This window comes from Natator depressus, chromosome 25 (genome assembly GCF_965152275.1).
Source record: "Natator depressus isolate rNatDep1 chromosome 25, rNatDep2.hap1, whole genome shotgun sequence".
NCBI classification, from domain to species: domain Eukaryota; kingdom Metazoa; phylum Chordata; order Testudines; family Cheloniidae; genus Natator; species Natator depressus.
In genome coordinates this window covers 8,225,740-8,240,908 of record NC_134258.1, presented here as the reverse complement: position 1 = coordinate 8,240,908, position 15,169 = coordinate 8,225,740, and the positions used below count along the sequence as shown (strand labels likewise).

At 57.7% G+C, this 15,169-nt stretch overlaps 2 protein-coding genes across 3 annotated transcripts in view; both read right to left on the bottom strand.

Annotated features, from left to right (window-relative positions):
• Positions 1-353: 353 nt before the first annotated feature.
• Positions 354-15,169, bottom strand: part of SHD (Src homology 2 domain containing transforming protein D) — a 17,123-nt gene continuing 2,307 nt past the window's right edge. The window contains exons 3-7 of one of the 2 annotated variants that reach the window (XM_074939176.1): positions 8,750-8,876; positions 7,966-8,187; positions 6,517-6,688; positions 5,086-5,205; positions 354-1,357 (exon numbers count right to left, since the gene is read on the bottom strand). In XM_074939176.1, the coding sequence (XP_074795277.1) occupies positions 1,171-1,357; positions 5,086-5,205; positions 6,517-6,688; positions 7,966-8,187; positions 8,750-8,876 (828 nt within the window). In that variant the 3' untranslated portion in view covers positions 354-1,170. The remainder of the gene's footprint in view (positions 1,358-5,085; positions 5,206-6,516; positions 6,689-7,965; positions 8,188-8,749; positions 8,877-15,169) is intronic. The other variant, XM_074939177.1, reaches the window with a different exon arrangement.
• YJU2 (YJU2 splicing factor homolog) overlaps positions 8,750-15,169 on the bottom strand; it is a 26,430-nt gene continuing 20,010 nt past the window's right edge. Inside the window, exon 8 of the mRNA XM_074939179.1 lies at positions 8,750-8,876. Coding sequence (XP_074795280.1) covers positions 8,866-8,876 — 11 coding nt within the window. The 3' untranslated portion in view covers positions 8,750-8,865. The remainder of the gene's footprint in view (positions 8,877-15,169) is intronic.

Here is a 15,169-nt window from a genome sequence, read left to right as displayed (position 1 = left end):
GGTGCTTTGGCAAGTCACCTGCTCTCTCCGGGCTCGGATCTCGGAGGCAGCCCCTCTGCCACGGGTGGACAGGAGACCCTCTAGCCCTGGGGCTGGTTCTGCTCTCGCCCCGTCGTCCCCTGGTGAGTAATGCACGGAGCCCTGGGGCCCCGGTGGGACCCCTGCCCAGCCAGGCAGAGACAGATGGACGGGCGGGCGGGGGCTGAGTCTGGACTACGGAATTTAATGGAAACCTATTCGCCACGGCAGCACGAGCACAGCAGCACAGAGCACACACGGCGCGACGGACCCGCACACACCCGCCGGGGGAACGGGTTGGAGGGGGAGGGGGCCCACCTGGCTCAGGGGGCCGGGGCGGTGGGGGGGGGAGCTGGCTCAGGCGAGATGACACCGGGGCTAGGACACCGGAGGGCAGTTACATGAACCTACTGTCTCTACATGTTATTGTGCTCAGAGCCTTCCCGGGGGCGGCGGGCGTGTCCCTCCCAGGGCAGGACGGTGGGGACTGTCCAGGATGGGACATGCTCGGAAACCCCCTCCCCTACACTGGCAGCTCCCAGGACTGCACAAGGGAAGGGGAAGCCTGGGCTCAAACCGGCCTGGAGGCGAGGGAAGTAACTTGGGAGTGTCTCTCAGAGCAGGATGGGCTGGGGGGCTCTGGGACACAGCCCCCCCAGAGCAGGGCAGAGGAGATTTTCAGGGGCAGGGCCCAGCAGGACCTTGGGGCCAGCAGCATCCCGGAGGAGGAGAGACCAAGCCGGGGGCGGAGGGGAAAGGGAAGGGAAAAGGACAGCAGGACAATCTCCGGGACAAACAGCCCCGAAGCAGGAGCTCCCAGATGTGGCTAGAAGGGATGACCCTGGGCTAACCCCTTCCCTGTGTGGGACCTCCCAGGACAAAGGCCACCCCCCCCAGAGTAGGATGCAGCATTACAGCCAGAGCGACTTGCTATGGCTGCTTCGGAGCATGACTCCCCTGTGCTGAAACGGCAGGTCACGCAAAGTGCTGCCCCATTCGCCCCTGGGGGCTGGGCTGGGGCCTCCCCAGCTGCAGGCTCCGGACCAGCCCTTCCTCCTTCAGCCCCATCCTTGAGCCAGTGCCTCTGGGGGCGAGCAGGGCGGGAGCAGCCCCTGTCCTGTGCGGTCAGCAAGCATCCAGCGCCCCCCCGCGTCAGAGGGTCTGCACGGTGACGGGGTACAGCAGTGAGAGTTGTTCGGCCCCTTTGACGGGCAGCTCCCGCGCCGTGTAGTAGTGGATGACCTCGGGGATGCTCTCGAAGGGGGCGCTGTTCTGGCCCAGCACATACTTGCTCTCCCTGGTCCTGGTGAACTTCATGTGCATGAAGCCCTGGCTGCTCCTGGGGATGGAGGCAAAGGGGAAAGATCATTAGCAACGGGCATCCCCTCGCATTGGAGCCACAGGAGTAACCCCATTGGCCCTGAGCTCTTGTCTTTGCTGCGGTCAGCCACTAGAGGGAGATATGGTCATGCTAAGCAGAGCTGCTCAGCTGTGTGTCATAAGGCCTATACTGTTAGCTGTTGCTGGGGATTCTCCCTTATCTGAAACAGCAACAGCTGGTGGTTTTTGGAGCAGGAGGCTCTGAGTTCTAGCCCAGCTGCTGCCAAGTAGCCACGGTACTCAGCAGTCACTGGAGGCCATGTGATTTGCCATGATAGCATCCTCCTCATTGCACAGTGGTGGAATCTGAGGCCCCGGAAAAGCGGAAGCCACTCGCTCACCGTCCCAGCAAACCAGTCCCAGCTACAGAACCAAGGAGCGACGCCTGGCCGCTTTGTCTGGGGATCGGAGCAGGGTCCTGCAATATCTCCAGGCTGGCGGATCCCAGCGCAGGAATGTTGCTGGCTGTGGAATCCCTGAGCACCCTGGCAGGTTGCGTGATCCAAGCCAGCCAGGAGAGGGGCTGCTCTGCTCTCCGGAGCCAGGCTGGGGGCTACCTCGGAGACACCGTGCAGAGATAGAGCCAACCCCAGCTCCCATCCCTGTACGGGGATAAATATTCAAAGCATGCGGCGGGGGGAGCGGGGCCCGGGGATCAGAGCATGCTGCTGCGATTAACCCGATGAAATATTCATGCCGGCTGCTCCCCAGGCCGTGTGGCTCATTCTGTGCACAGACAGCCGACAAAGCGCCTGCCGGCCTGGCCCTTTGATGTGCTTGCCGGCCGCTAATAAGAAGCAGATGTTCCAGGCAGAGAGTTCACGGGGAGCTACTTGTCAGGGGGGATTGTGCCCGTGAGCCGGGGGAAGGGCCTGGAGGATCCTGGGGAGAGGAGAACAGGCCTCTTGCTCCTCCCCCATCCAAGGGTCTTCAAGCCCTTGACAGCCAGGAATGACTTAAAAACTTACCCACCCCAAGAGGGAAGCTTAAGGGCCTAAGCTTACAAGATGTTGATTCCCAGGCCCCTGCTCTGACCACTGGGCCCCACTCCCCTCCTGGAGCTGGGAACAGGAGCCTTCTCCCAGGACAAGGGAGCCCAGCCCTCCACTATGCTAACCCAGCAGATCACACATTCACCTAGGAGCTGGGAACAAGAGTCTGAACTCTCATCCTCCCGCACAAACCCACTCGCCCATCGTTAAGCAGTCATGCGGTAAGAGGGAAGGTCCTCTCATGGATCAGTAACTGGTTTGAAGGCAGGAAACAAAGGGTAGGAATAAATGGTTAGTTTCAGAATGGAGAGAGGTAAATGTCTCCCAGGGGTCTGTCCTGGGCTTTGTGCTGTTCAACATATTCATCAATGATCTGGAAAAAGGGGTAAACAGGGAGGTGGCAAAATTTGCAGATGATACAAAATTACTCAGGGTAGTTAAGACCAAAGCAGACTGCGAAGAGTTACAAAGGGATCTCACAAAACTGGGTGACTGAGCAACACAATGGCAGATGAAATTCAATGGTGATAAATGCAAAGTAATGCACCTGGCAAAATATAATCCCAGCTACACATACAAAATGATGGGGTCTAAATTAGCTGTTACCCATCAAGAAAGCGAACTTGGAGTCACCGTGGATAGTTCTCTGAAAACATCCACTCAACGTGCAGCGACAGTCAAAAAAGCGATCAGAATATTTGGACCATTAGGAAAGGGATAGGTAATAAGACAGAATATATCATAATGCCGCTATATGAATTCATGGTACATCCACACCTTGAATACTGTGTGCAGATCTGGTCGTCCCATCTCAAAAAAGATCTATTGGAATTGGAAAAGGTTCAGAGATGGATGATGGGGATGGACCAGCTTCTTGTAGGAGGAGAGATTGAAGAGACTGGGACTGTTCCATTTGGAAAAGAGACGACTAATGGGGGACAGCATAGAGCCACGGTTCTCAACCGGGGGTCTGTGGCCCCCTGGGGGTCTGCACCCAGCCCCTAGCTACCCCCTGCCTGCACCCTGAGCTACCCCCCCGCCTGCACCCTGAGCGGTTTTCAAACTTTTTAACTGAGTCCCCCCCTTTGAGTTATACTTTTTGGTTGCATCCCCCCACTAGGGTGACCAGACAGCAAGTGTGAAAAATCGGGACAAGGGGCGGGGGGTAATAGGTGCCTATATAAGACAAAGCCCCAAATATCGAGACTGTCCCTATAAAATTGGGACATCCGGTTACCTCACCCCTGGGAGTCAGGGGGTGGAGGTGGTGCTCCCTCCCTGGCCCGCGCAGTGCGGAACTGGCTCCAGCTCCGCCAGCCCTGGCCCCCACAAACAGAAGTAAAACTATGCCTATGCCCAAGGGTCTCCCCCACAGCCCGGAGCCCCGAGTTCCCCCCCACCCCCGCCCGCTGGGACCTGGCGTTTTTAGAGCATGCTGAGGGGGCTTGAGCATGGAACAGGTTGAGAACCCCGGTGACAGAGGTCTGTAAGATCACGAATGGTGTGGAGAAAATGAATAGGTGTGAATAAGTGTTAGAGGTGTGAATAAGTGTGAATAAGTGTTATTTGCTCCTTCACATAACACAAGAACCGGGGTCACCCAACGAAATTAAAAGGCAGCAGGTTTAAAACAAACAAAAGCCTCCAGGAGAAGGTCACGTCCACAGGGCACCACCAGGGCTGGCTCCACAGGGCCGGAGAGCAGAGACGTCCCCCTGTTCGGTGGGCTCTGCCACTCGGGGCAGTGACTGACGACACCATGTTACCACCCCTCAATGCCCCCATCACGTCACCTACATCAACCCCCTTGGCTCCAGGAGTCAAGATGCCCCAACACAACGCACCATGTGTCCCAGGAGCTCTGGCTCCCCAGTGCCAGGGAGTGGGGCAGGAATGTAGTGAGCACAGCGCCCGGCCACCCCCACCAGCCCCCCACGGCCTGCAAGGCATCCGATGCTTGAAGAAGTGACGTGTATTGATGCCACTGCTCAGCCGCTCTCCTCCGATACCGTCGAGCCACGTCAGTTTCTGCAGCCCGTGTCTCCATCTCCTCCCAGGCCACGCAACCAGCTTCTCCCCTCCTCCCCACCACTCCCCCCCCCACAACCCTTGGAGGTGACAGCAGGTCACAGGCAATCGCACACCGGCTCCCTGCACTACACAGGGATTCAGAGAGATGCTTTCTCTCCCACGCACGTACCGTGGGCATGAGCCCTCGCTCCGACCTGCAGAGAGAGGTGTCACGGGAGCCCTGGGAAGTGAGAGAGAGAGGGAGAGAAAGGGGGAGTCTAGTGCTTAGAGCAGGGGGAGTGGGAATCAGGACTCCTGGGTTTTACGCTCGGACCTTGTAGTGTGGTCTAGCCTGGGACTTTCAAAGGAGTTTATGGGAGTTAGCTACCAACTTGCACTTAACCCTCCTGAGAGTCAGACCTCCTGGGTTCTATACCCAAGTCTGCCATTATCTCACCACTGGGGACCAGACCTTTTCTGCTCCGTGCCTCGGTTTCCCCATCTTTGCAACAGGACTAACAGCTCCTCCTGGTGGGGGCGCCAGTTTAATTAATGACCGCCCACCTGGGAAGCTCCAGGTGGCTGGGTCATAGAGCTGCAGGGCGTGAGTACCCCCGCTGCAGACAATCCCCCGACACAGCAGCTCTCCGCAGAGGCTGGGAAAGACAGCGAGTGGGCGTCTCACCTGAGTGACAGGGAGTAGTCGTGGTGGCTGGTTTCACTGTTCCGCACCAGGTAGCTGCCTTCTTTGCACAGAGTCAGCAGGGTCTCGGCGTCCGCTCTGCTGATGGAGCCATGGTACCACCTGGGGTGGGGGGAGAGGGAGAGGGTCACACAGCGACAGACACAGAGCTCCCAGTGCTCACAATTTCACCATCAGCCTTGCGATACCTGCTGCTTTTAGGAACATAGAACACAGGGCTAGACGGGAGCTCCTGGGTCTTTGGGCCAGTCCCCTGCTACCCAGGCAACACCATTGTGTCATTTCGGCCATAAACCTAGCAAGCTCTATCTTCAAACAAGCGAGGTTGGTTTTCCCCACTCCTCCTATTGGGAGGCTGCTCCAGAACCTCCCTCCTCACACATCTTCTTTTAGTTGCCTGCCTTTTCTCAAATCCCCAGCTACTGGAGTCACGTGAATACAGGAGAATCTCAGCTTTCCTTTAAAAGATTAAGTGGGCATCTAGCTCTCCTAGTTGCAGAGAAAATCCTGAAAACACAACCCAAGAGCACCCTGAAAGCTCAGAACCAGGAAGGTAAATTGAAAGAACCTCCTCTCCGCAATGTTTTAATCCCAGGATTGTTCAAGGCCATCTCTTGGTTTTTGGGGGCCTGACTCAGGAATTTTGAATGCTTGGGGTTGGCCACGCTTCGGGCAAGGTCTGTGTTATCATGGCAAGAGCACAACCTCCTGTCCCCATCCCACCCCTCAAGCTTCTTCTCCATCCCCCTGGACCTCATGATGTCTTTTACACCAGTGGAGAATGGGAGCAACACGCTACCAGAACCTTTGCCCTGGTGTGAGTGACCACCCAAGACATAGGGTGACTGAAGGCGGGGCCTGTTGCTGTAATCAGCTGGACTGCAGGAGACGCAAGCCAGGCCTGTCCGCACGGGGCACTCTGGAATGACTTAAATACCTACCCCCTGTGGGCCCTGGCCATGTGTTCAGGTGTGGTAGCAGCAGTGTCTTCTGGGCACAGATCCCAGAATGCCCAGTGGTGCTCCCAACTGTGGTGCATTGTGGGGCGATTGCAAACCATCCTCTGGGAGGAGAGAGGTCAAACTCCCAGATTTCCTCCAGGGTCCCGAGGTCTGTAACAGTTTCTGTGGCATGTGACGGTGCTCGTGGCTCAAAGTTCCCGAGCTCAGCGCTGTGTTCTGACCAATGACCCGTACGCACGCCTTGCCCCAGTGCATCTTGGGACGAATACATTATGGGCTCAGAGCTCTGGCCACAGCTGCACCCAGCATGGCTGGCTTGGGGGCATGGTACAGCCTCAGCTCCCGCCCTGTGTGGCCTGCCATCAGGGCATCCGGAGCAGGCAGGGAACCATGGATCTAAAGGATGCTGGTGCCCATCCAGCTGCCCGGCTTGCCCGCCCCTGGGACTTACACCTGCTTCTCCAGTGGCAGCGAGGGGTCCACGCGTTCGGCCATGGGGGGACTGCGCTCCGGGCTCTGCGATCGGCCGTGCTTGGGGCCTGCCATCAGGTGCTTTGATGGCTGACGGCGCTCTTTGTTCAGGGAGGAGGGGCGCTCCCAGTCGGGGTTTTCGAACTGCACTGCTTGGGTGGGGGGTAAAAATGCATTACACGGGGAGGGAGAGGTGGCAGGCTGCTCCTGGTTGGGCCACAGTCTCCCCGACCCCGGCTCAGCGGAGCGCCGAGTCCCCCTTGCTGGTTCCACCCTCTGCTGCCAGTGAGCCATAGTCTCATCAACCCAGCAGCAGCCTTGGGCCCCACACCTGGGTACCTGGAGGACACTGCACCCATCTCTAGCCAGTATCATTGGTCCAGGGCCAAAGGAGGGTGAACTCCTGCCCCACAAATGCCACCCCCGCCCTGTACCCAGCCTGGTGGGGAGAAGCTCCGTCAGGCCCGACCCTTCCTTGGATTCCTCTTAGCTTCAGCCTACGTCCCCCGGTACCCGTCTGCCCATGCGTCCATCGAGATGGGGGACGCCGAGCGTCTGGAACCCAAGCAAACAACGTCAGAGCTCTGGATCCAAACTCTGCCCTCAGCCCCACTCTCTGTGCCTGATCCCCGCCACCTGAGCCACGGGGGAACCCCGCATCCCATTTCCCAGTTACATTACTTTGCTCCTTCGGCTCATTGGGCCGGACTCAGAGGCCACTGAAGCCAATGGGAAGACTGCAGAGGCTGCAGGTTCGGGCCTGTGGCTTCTTTGCAGCCGGGGTCTTTAACCCCATGGAGCCGGTCTGGGACTGGACTGGAGCCCCTGGCCTGATGGGCCCTGAAGGTGCCATTATTAATGCCACATCCTTTCCCTCCGGTGCCATCTCCCACTGCTGTGCCGGGGCAGGGCAGGAGGCCGGGGCACCAGGTCCCTGCCACTCCCTCCCTTTTCTGGCACCATCAGGGCCACTTCCCATGACTGGCTCTTGTTAATCAATTACATCCCGATGGCACCTTTCACCCTAGAGGATCCCAAAGGACCTATGGAGCTGCAACCCACCTGGGGCATCAGCTGGACACACAGCCCCACGGGGGCCAGGAGATTGTAGCCGAAGGACTCTAGGGTGAACCCCCTGAGCCTACTGGAAAGTGCTCTGGGGGGTTTAATGCTCAGGCAGAGCAGCAGGGATTTCAGCGTTCATGATCTTGCTGGAAAGGGCCCCCCACAGGAAATGCCTGGAGCTGAAGCCACCTGCCTAGGCAGAATGAGCTTCCTGGGGATTTCACACCTGAGGCTTAGCCCCAGAGCCATGCCCTCCCGGGCTCCAGCAGAGCCCCGTGTCTCTGGCACTGCGTCGCTCCCCTCCCCACAGAGACTGGCCCTTCCCGGGGGCTCTGCCGGCTCAGCGGAACAGGGCAGGACATACCTGCGAAGGCCCGGGAGATGTGGTCTTTCTTCCACTCCCAGGGCTGATCGTACTCGTCCGCTGGCCGCTCGTCGTCTTGGGGCAGGCGGCTCTCGCGGGCCGGGCTGGCCGGGCCACCCTCGGGATCTCGCTCCTGCTCCTCATAGGGGGTGTCGTAAAGCTGCAGGCCCTGCAGGCACTTCTTCCCCCGCCGGCCCTCCCAGTCGCCTTTCCCCTGGAAATCTGGGAGTCCAGCGAAAGGGAATTAGTTGAGCAGGGCCAAGGCTGGGCCAAGGAGCCCGTGTATAGACGTGTGCCAGGGCATGGAGGGCAGACAGCAGGAGGCCATGTGCAGGCGAGGGGGTGGGGAGGGTGGCAGTAGATGCTCATATATATGGAGGGATTGGGTGCCATGCAGCAGGTGCCCACATGCATGGGGGGGTACACTGGGCACCTGGTGCCCACATGTATGGGGGGATATTGGGTGCCAGGTGCCCATGTGTGTGGTGGGTACATTGGGTGCCAGGATCCCATGTGCAGGGGGGGAGATTGGGTGCCAGGTGCCCATGTGCATGGGGGGTACATTGGGTGCCCTCCTACTCACCCAAGGGGCTAGCTAGCCAGGCAGGGGAGTTGATAACAGCCTTGTCCTGCCCCTTGGGCACAGGTGCCTCAATGAGAGTGAGAAGCAGCGTCACAGAGCCCTGCCCCAGTCCCCCCTGTGCAGTCGCAGCTAGGAGCTGCTCCCTGCAGCACAGAGTCCTGCCCCACCCCCGGCGACTGCTCCTGCCCTGGTGTCTCTCACCTGCCACCACCCGCTGGGCGTCGTAGGGCTCCATGTAGCCGTTGTTCTCCGGCACCGGCTCCTTGGTGTCCCCTGGCTGCTCCTGGCGGGCATCGAAGGGGTCAGAGTACTCGCTGTCAGCATCGCCCTGCGGGCAAGGAGGGGCAACACTCAGCGCAGAAAAGGCAGGGCCAGGCCCAGTGGCACCCAAACATCCCAGCTGCAGGAGCAACCCGGGGAATCAGCCCAGGGCACTGATCAGCCCTGCCAGCAGGAGTCCCTCTCCCCCAGCACCCAGATCGGTGGGAATTAAAATAAGAGACAAAGGGACTTCACTGCGTCCACACGGATGAGGAAAGGTTAAAACAGCCTTCAAGTATGCTCAGGGGTGTTATAAAGACTATGGTGACCAATTGCTCTCCGGGACCACTGAAGGCGGGACAAGAAGCAATGGGCTTAATCTGCAGCCAGGGAGAGTTAGGTTAGATATTAGGGAAAACTTTCTAACTCAGGGGAGTTAAGCTCTGGACCAGGGTCCCAAGGGAGGTTGTGGAATCCCCGTCATTTGGGGTTTCAAAGAACAGGTTGGACAAACCCCTGTCAGGGATGGTCTAGGGTTATTTGGTCCTGCCTGAGTGCAGGGGACTGGACTAGGTGAGCTCACAAGATCACTTCCAGCCCTACAATTCTACGATTTCTCTGTGGACATAAGAGTTAAACTAAGAATCCAGTCAGAGCCAGGTAACAGCCCAAACCCGAGGACACCAGCAAGCTCATCTCATCAGAGGCCAGGTGAAAAGTGCAGAGAGAAGGAGAGGAGATGTGAGCCTGGAAAGCCCTGAATCCTACTTCCAGCTTTGACACCAACTCTCTGCATGATCTCGGGCAAGCCCCTGCCTCAGTTTCCCCTTCGGTGACACAGGGCTAGTGACACCAGCCTGCCTTTCACATGCTTCCCATGGGTTTGCTGCGAGATCTTTGCAGAGTGTGATGGAGAAGGAAGGCATTAAGACCCAGATCCCCCCACTGGGAGTTAGGCTCCTAAATACCACTGAGGATCTGGCCTAAGCTTTGTCACAGCCGATCCCACGTCTCTGGAGGCAGAGAGGCAGCAAGCGGGCTCAAGTCTAAGCCTGATGTACAGCTGCAGAGACAGGGAGTGCTACTCCCTGGGTGGAGAGGTAATGGAAAGCAATGAAATCAGCGGGACTGTGTGGCCTTGTGGCTTTGGAGCCTTTCACTTCTGGGGTTCTGGTCTGAATCCAGGCTGGGGCAGGGAGGCCTGAGAGAAGCTGCCATCCGGTGGCTGCTCAGTGCAGGGCGTTATTTGATCGCAGGGCCATCTCAGAGCTGGCAGAACGCATTTAGCGCTGCCTTGGCTGCCAGTCTCAGCAGGATGGAGACCGCTCTCCCCGCTCCTCTAGGTCAGAGGGTAGAGGCACGTAGGCTGGACAGAGAGTGTCTGTGTGTGTGTACGCGTGCGTGTCTTGTCCTGTGACAGCCCAGAGTGCACCCGCTCTGTGGATAAAGAAAACATCGGCCCACAGCGCTGTCAATCCACCTCATTTCTCAGCGCTCAATTCACAGACACAAAAGGGGAGAAACAGGGTAATTGCTTCGAGGAGCGGCTGAGAGGCAATTTCCATGCGCCTGTCTCATTTGCCTGCAGCTCTCAAAACATTTCCTCCGCGGGCTGTTTGAGCGTATCTAACACGCTGTCGGGGGCAGCGAGCAGCAAGCAGGGGGACAAGGCCTGACAGCCAGGGATCAGAGACGGGGGAGCGGTCCGATTGGCACAGGGACACCTGCCCCTTTGCAGGGCGCGGGCGGAGGATCGGAGATGGGGGAGCTCTCCAGCCGGCGGGGGACACCAGCATTTGCGTGGTGCTGGCAGAAGCTGATGCTCATAAGGGAAGACAGAGTAAATGGCAGCCGGGCTGGAACTGGCACCTGCAGCTACTGTGAGGAAAGGGCACTAGCCCAACCGATCACAGCCCCTCATGCTGGGATCCTCACACCAGTAGCATGAGGCCTGGGCAGGATCTGGGTGGGAAAACAGGCAGGGGTGCTGATCACCTGTACTCATTACCAACCCCAGGGAGCTCTCTGCCAGGGGCAGGGCGTTAGCCCCTGTGTCCTGCTCAAACTCCAGATGGGGAAATGACTGTCTGGCTTCTTTTTCACCTCCTGAACTATTGCGCAGTGTTGCTTTGTGCTCTTAAAGCTGCCATGTTCCAGCCCAGAGATGGCTGCATTTCGGGGCTGGGTGAGTGAGCCCTATGCAGAGGCACTGTTAAACAGCTGTCACCGGTCACCTGAGAGGTGGCTGCATTTCAGCAGTGGATGAATCATCCCTATGCAGTGTTGCTGTGCACTGTTAAAACAGTTACCGTGTTCCACCCCAGAGGTGGCTGCATTTCAGTGCTGGGTGAGTGTTCCCTGCATATGTAACATGCTTTGGGAAGAAAGGCACTGTATAAATGTAAGGTGTGTGTATGCAACAACTTCACGCATAGAGTTAAAGAAAAATAACTCCCCTAGTGAGAAGTATGGCCAGCAAAGGCCAGCATCCAGCAGGGACTGTCTCTGAACGCAAGGTGATCAGTAGCATAGAGGAACATGTGGCCCAGTTCAAAAGGGAAACGAAAACATCCCCTAGGACACTACAAACAAGGTCAAGGAATAGTTTAGGGGGGAGCAGAAATGTGCTTGATATTATCACGGTAGAGATTATCAAGAACACAGGGCCTGACTTCCCCTTTCATATACTCTGGCGTAAACCAGCAGTAATCAGAGTCACTCCAGAGTAAATTCTGGTAAATGAGAGGAGGACCAGGCTCTTCGAGAGGGGGCATGGTCTAGTGATCAACGCACAGGGCGTTCTGACTCCTGGCTCCTCTTCCTAGCTCAGGCACTGATCGTGGGCAAGTCTAAGGGTAGGTCTACACTGCAGGCGGGGAGGGCGATCACAGCAGGCATGGACATGCCAGCGCTAGCTGGGATCTAGCTAGGTCAGACACCAACAGCAAAGAAACCCTGGCAGCGTGAGCTTCGGGGGGGGGCTGTACATGTCCCCCAGCCAGGACCTGGGTACGCACTGCGGGGGATGAGCCTGTGCTGAAGTGTTTGCTGCCACAGCTTCACCGCTGTTAGTGCCTGAGCTCGCTAGATCAAAGGCTCAGGTATGCCCATGCGTGCTGTGATCACGCTCCCCGCCTGCAGTGTAGACCTACCCTGGGACGTCCACACATGCTGCAGTCACACATCCCCAGCTGCAGCGTCTCCATCAGCGCAGTGGGGGTGCCGATACGTACCCGCTTTAGGGGGTGTCAGGCTTACCGAGGCACTATCACGTAAACATCATTTTATTGCAGTGCTGCCTAGCGATCCCAACCGAGATCAGGGCCCCCCTTGCCCTGGGCACTGCATGTTCGTATAGTGAGAGACACCCCCTGCCCAGAAACGCTTATGATCTAAAGAGAGAGGATGGACGGGGCACCAGAAGGGAAGGGATTTGCCCGAGGTCACGTAACAGGGCAGCGGCAGAGCCAGGACCAGACTCCAGGTGCGCTAGCTCACTGCTCTCACCACTAGACCACGCTGCTGCTGAGTTTGGAAGTGGTAGTCTTACGGCAGAGTAGCGACCTCTCTAAAAGAAACGGGGGCTTTCTTCCTCCGGGTAACCCACTAAAGGAATGCAGTCCTAAGCCCCCCTCCCCCACCAGCCTTTGGCTGCACGGTTACCCAGGATGGTTAGAATCTCATGCAGTCAAGGTCAGATCTAGGTTATTTCTGCCTGTAGAATTGCTCACCTTCCTAATGGCTTGTGACATAACCTGCAGCTGCCGTCAAGCCCAAGCCCTCCTGCAGAACAGCCACGTTACAGGGTCACAGGGATGATTCAGGTGTGGGTTAGGTGAGCTGGCAGTCTGTGGTTGACAGCCTGAATCCATAAACCGGGTACAACGTCCTCCCAGCTCACCCCTCCACCTGATCTCGCGCAGAAATCCTCGGGCCTCTCGCAGGGGGTGGCTGGAGTTCGGCACCCGAAGCACCGTCGCTCCCAGTATTAAATGTCACCCACTTATCATCACCAATGAATTAACCATCAAAGGCAGAGGCTGAAGAAGGGAATTATGGCTGATGCTTTAATTACGACGAGGAGGCAGAGTGGAGGAGTGCGGAGACGGGGGTTCTAATCCCAGCTCTGCCGCTGTCGTGCTGTCACGTCCCCTCTCCCCGGGCCTCACTTCCCCCTGGGGGGACAATGACACTGACCTCTCCCACAGTGGGGCTCGTTAGCGATCGCTGGGCATGCTGGGATGGGGTTATGGTGACACGTGCTGCCCTGCCAAACACAGGCCTTGGGAAGGCAGAGGCTGCATGTGGAGAGAGGTGTGAAAAATCCCTCTGGGCCAGCGGCACCTCTGCCTGCCACATGTCACTGCTAATAAGGCTGAGAGCAGGGGTGCTAAGGAGGGCAGGAACCTGCGATCCCAGCAGCAGTCGCATGGAGCTGAGCCTGCCAACGGCTTCACGCTTTGGTCTGGATTTCACACACTCCTCCATGAGCTCACTGATGTGCTGACGAACCCCTCGCCTGCTGCACCGGCCCCGTGTTACAGCCACTGCAGACCCACCCCCGTCATCTGTGACCCCGACAGAGGGGTCAGCGCGCTGATCTCTCCTTTGGCACCACTCCCAGCCTGTTGAGTCCTGCCTCCCCACTCCTCTGTGCCACCCCCTGGCAATCCCCCCTCTGTACCCTATGTCTACCCAGCAATCACGAGACATATGCAAGCTGGTTTTGTCCACACTCGTTCGCTAAATATAGACTCCTGGGTACAAGCTCGCCCGGGTCCTTCGGCATGTGCTCAACCAGCTAACCTGGGCTTCTGCCCCTGCTGCCGTGGCTTCACTGCTATGCTCACTGGGGTACGCGACACATCCTCCCGTCGCACCTCCTGACTGCAGGGTAGACGTATCCATGGCGTCCCCCATCTCCCTCATGGAACATTAGCGCCCACAGTTCAATGGAAAATGGAAAGGATGCATCCAGAGTCCAGTGAACGGGGCAGAGGTGTCCCCGCATCAGTGCCCATGGGCACGATCTGAATGGGCAGGCATTGGCACAGCTACCCCTAAGCAGCAGCAGAATAATACGCCCATGGATCCACTGCTCCAAAGAGGACCACCGAGTGCAGCAGGTTGAAACCCCTGTTGAGCCAGGCCTGTTACAGACTTAGCCCATTGCTGTTCCTGCACCGTCATGCCCAGAATGAGTGATTGCTGGACAACCCCAGGTATACGCTGAGCGACGCTCCAAAGCTGCCCCCTCCCACCTCCCCGGGCAGCTCGGCATGCTCTCTGCATGGGCAGCTCCGGAGGACTAGCATGGTTGGATCTGGGCTGGAGAGACGAGGCTCAGTGACTGTCACAGGAACAAATACAGAAAATGCCATTGGGAAAGTGTTACATAACATTGATAATGACCGGTATTCCAGGAGGACCGAGACGCCCCAGATGAGACCAGGCCTCATGGCACTAGGCATTGTACCTATGCGCAGTGAGACCTGAAAAGCTTACAATCTAACCAGACGAGACAGACAGGCTGCGGCAAAGGACAGGGCATTTTAGCCCCATGTTACAGATGGAAAACCATGGCCTGAAAGAGGGGAAGGGACTTGGACAAGGTCCCACTGGGCATTGGTGGGAGAGCTGGGAATCAACTCTAGGTCTCCTGGGCCCCAGTCCTCAGCTCCAGAGCTATGAAATCAGAAAGTCGGCTCTTTCCCTGATGCTGTCAGGAAGGATCATTTATTGCACATTTCTTGCCAGAAGGTGAAACAAACCGAAAAGCGCGGCTGCTGCTTGAAATCTTTCCCTGCCCATGGAGCCCCAGGCTGCGGTCCTCTCTCCCCCTCCCTCCTTCCTTTCTCCAATTCATGGGTATATCCCACAATACCCAGCAAACTCTCCCCTTGTGCGTAATTGCACACACCGCCAAAATGCAGCCACCTCTGGGGCACAACCAGCAGCCGTTCCGTCGTAATAGCTCACCCCAAAGCACTGTAGGATGGGAAGCAAACAATGCTGCATCTAACTGAAACATCGGGGTGAATTCATGGAAGCCCCGCATCCTCACCCGAGTGGGCCTCTGGCCAGGCTGCTGGGCTGAACACACCAGCTCTTACAGAAAGCATTCAGGATCAGCTGGACATCGCCCGCTGCACAGTGCACCCTACCACCGCCAAAACAGCACTGACTCAGAGCAAAGAGCACCAGTTATAGAATCCCCCTGCATGCAGCACCTTGGAAATCCCCATCCAAGCAACAACCTGACCCAGCCCTGCTGAGCATGAGAGATGTGATGTGACCCAGGCCGAGAGGGCGAGGCCTGAGTGTGATCAGACCCCTGAAGGACACCGGCTCAGTAAATCC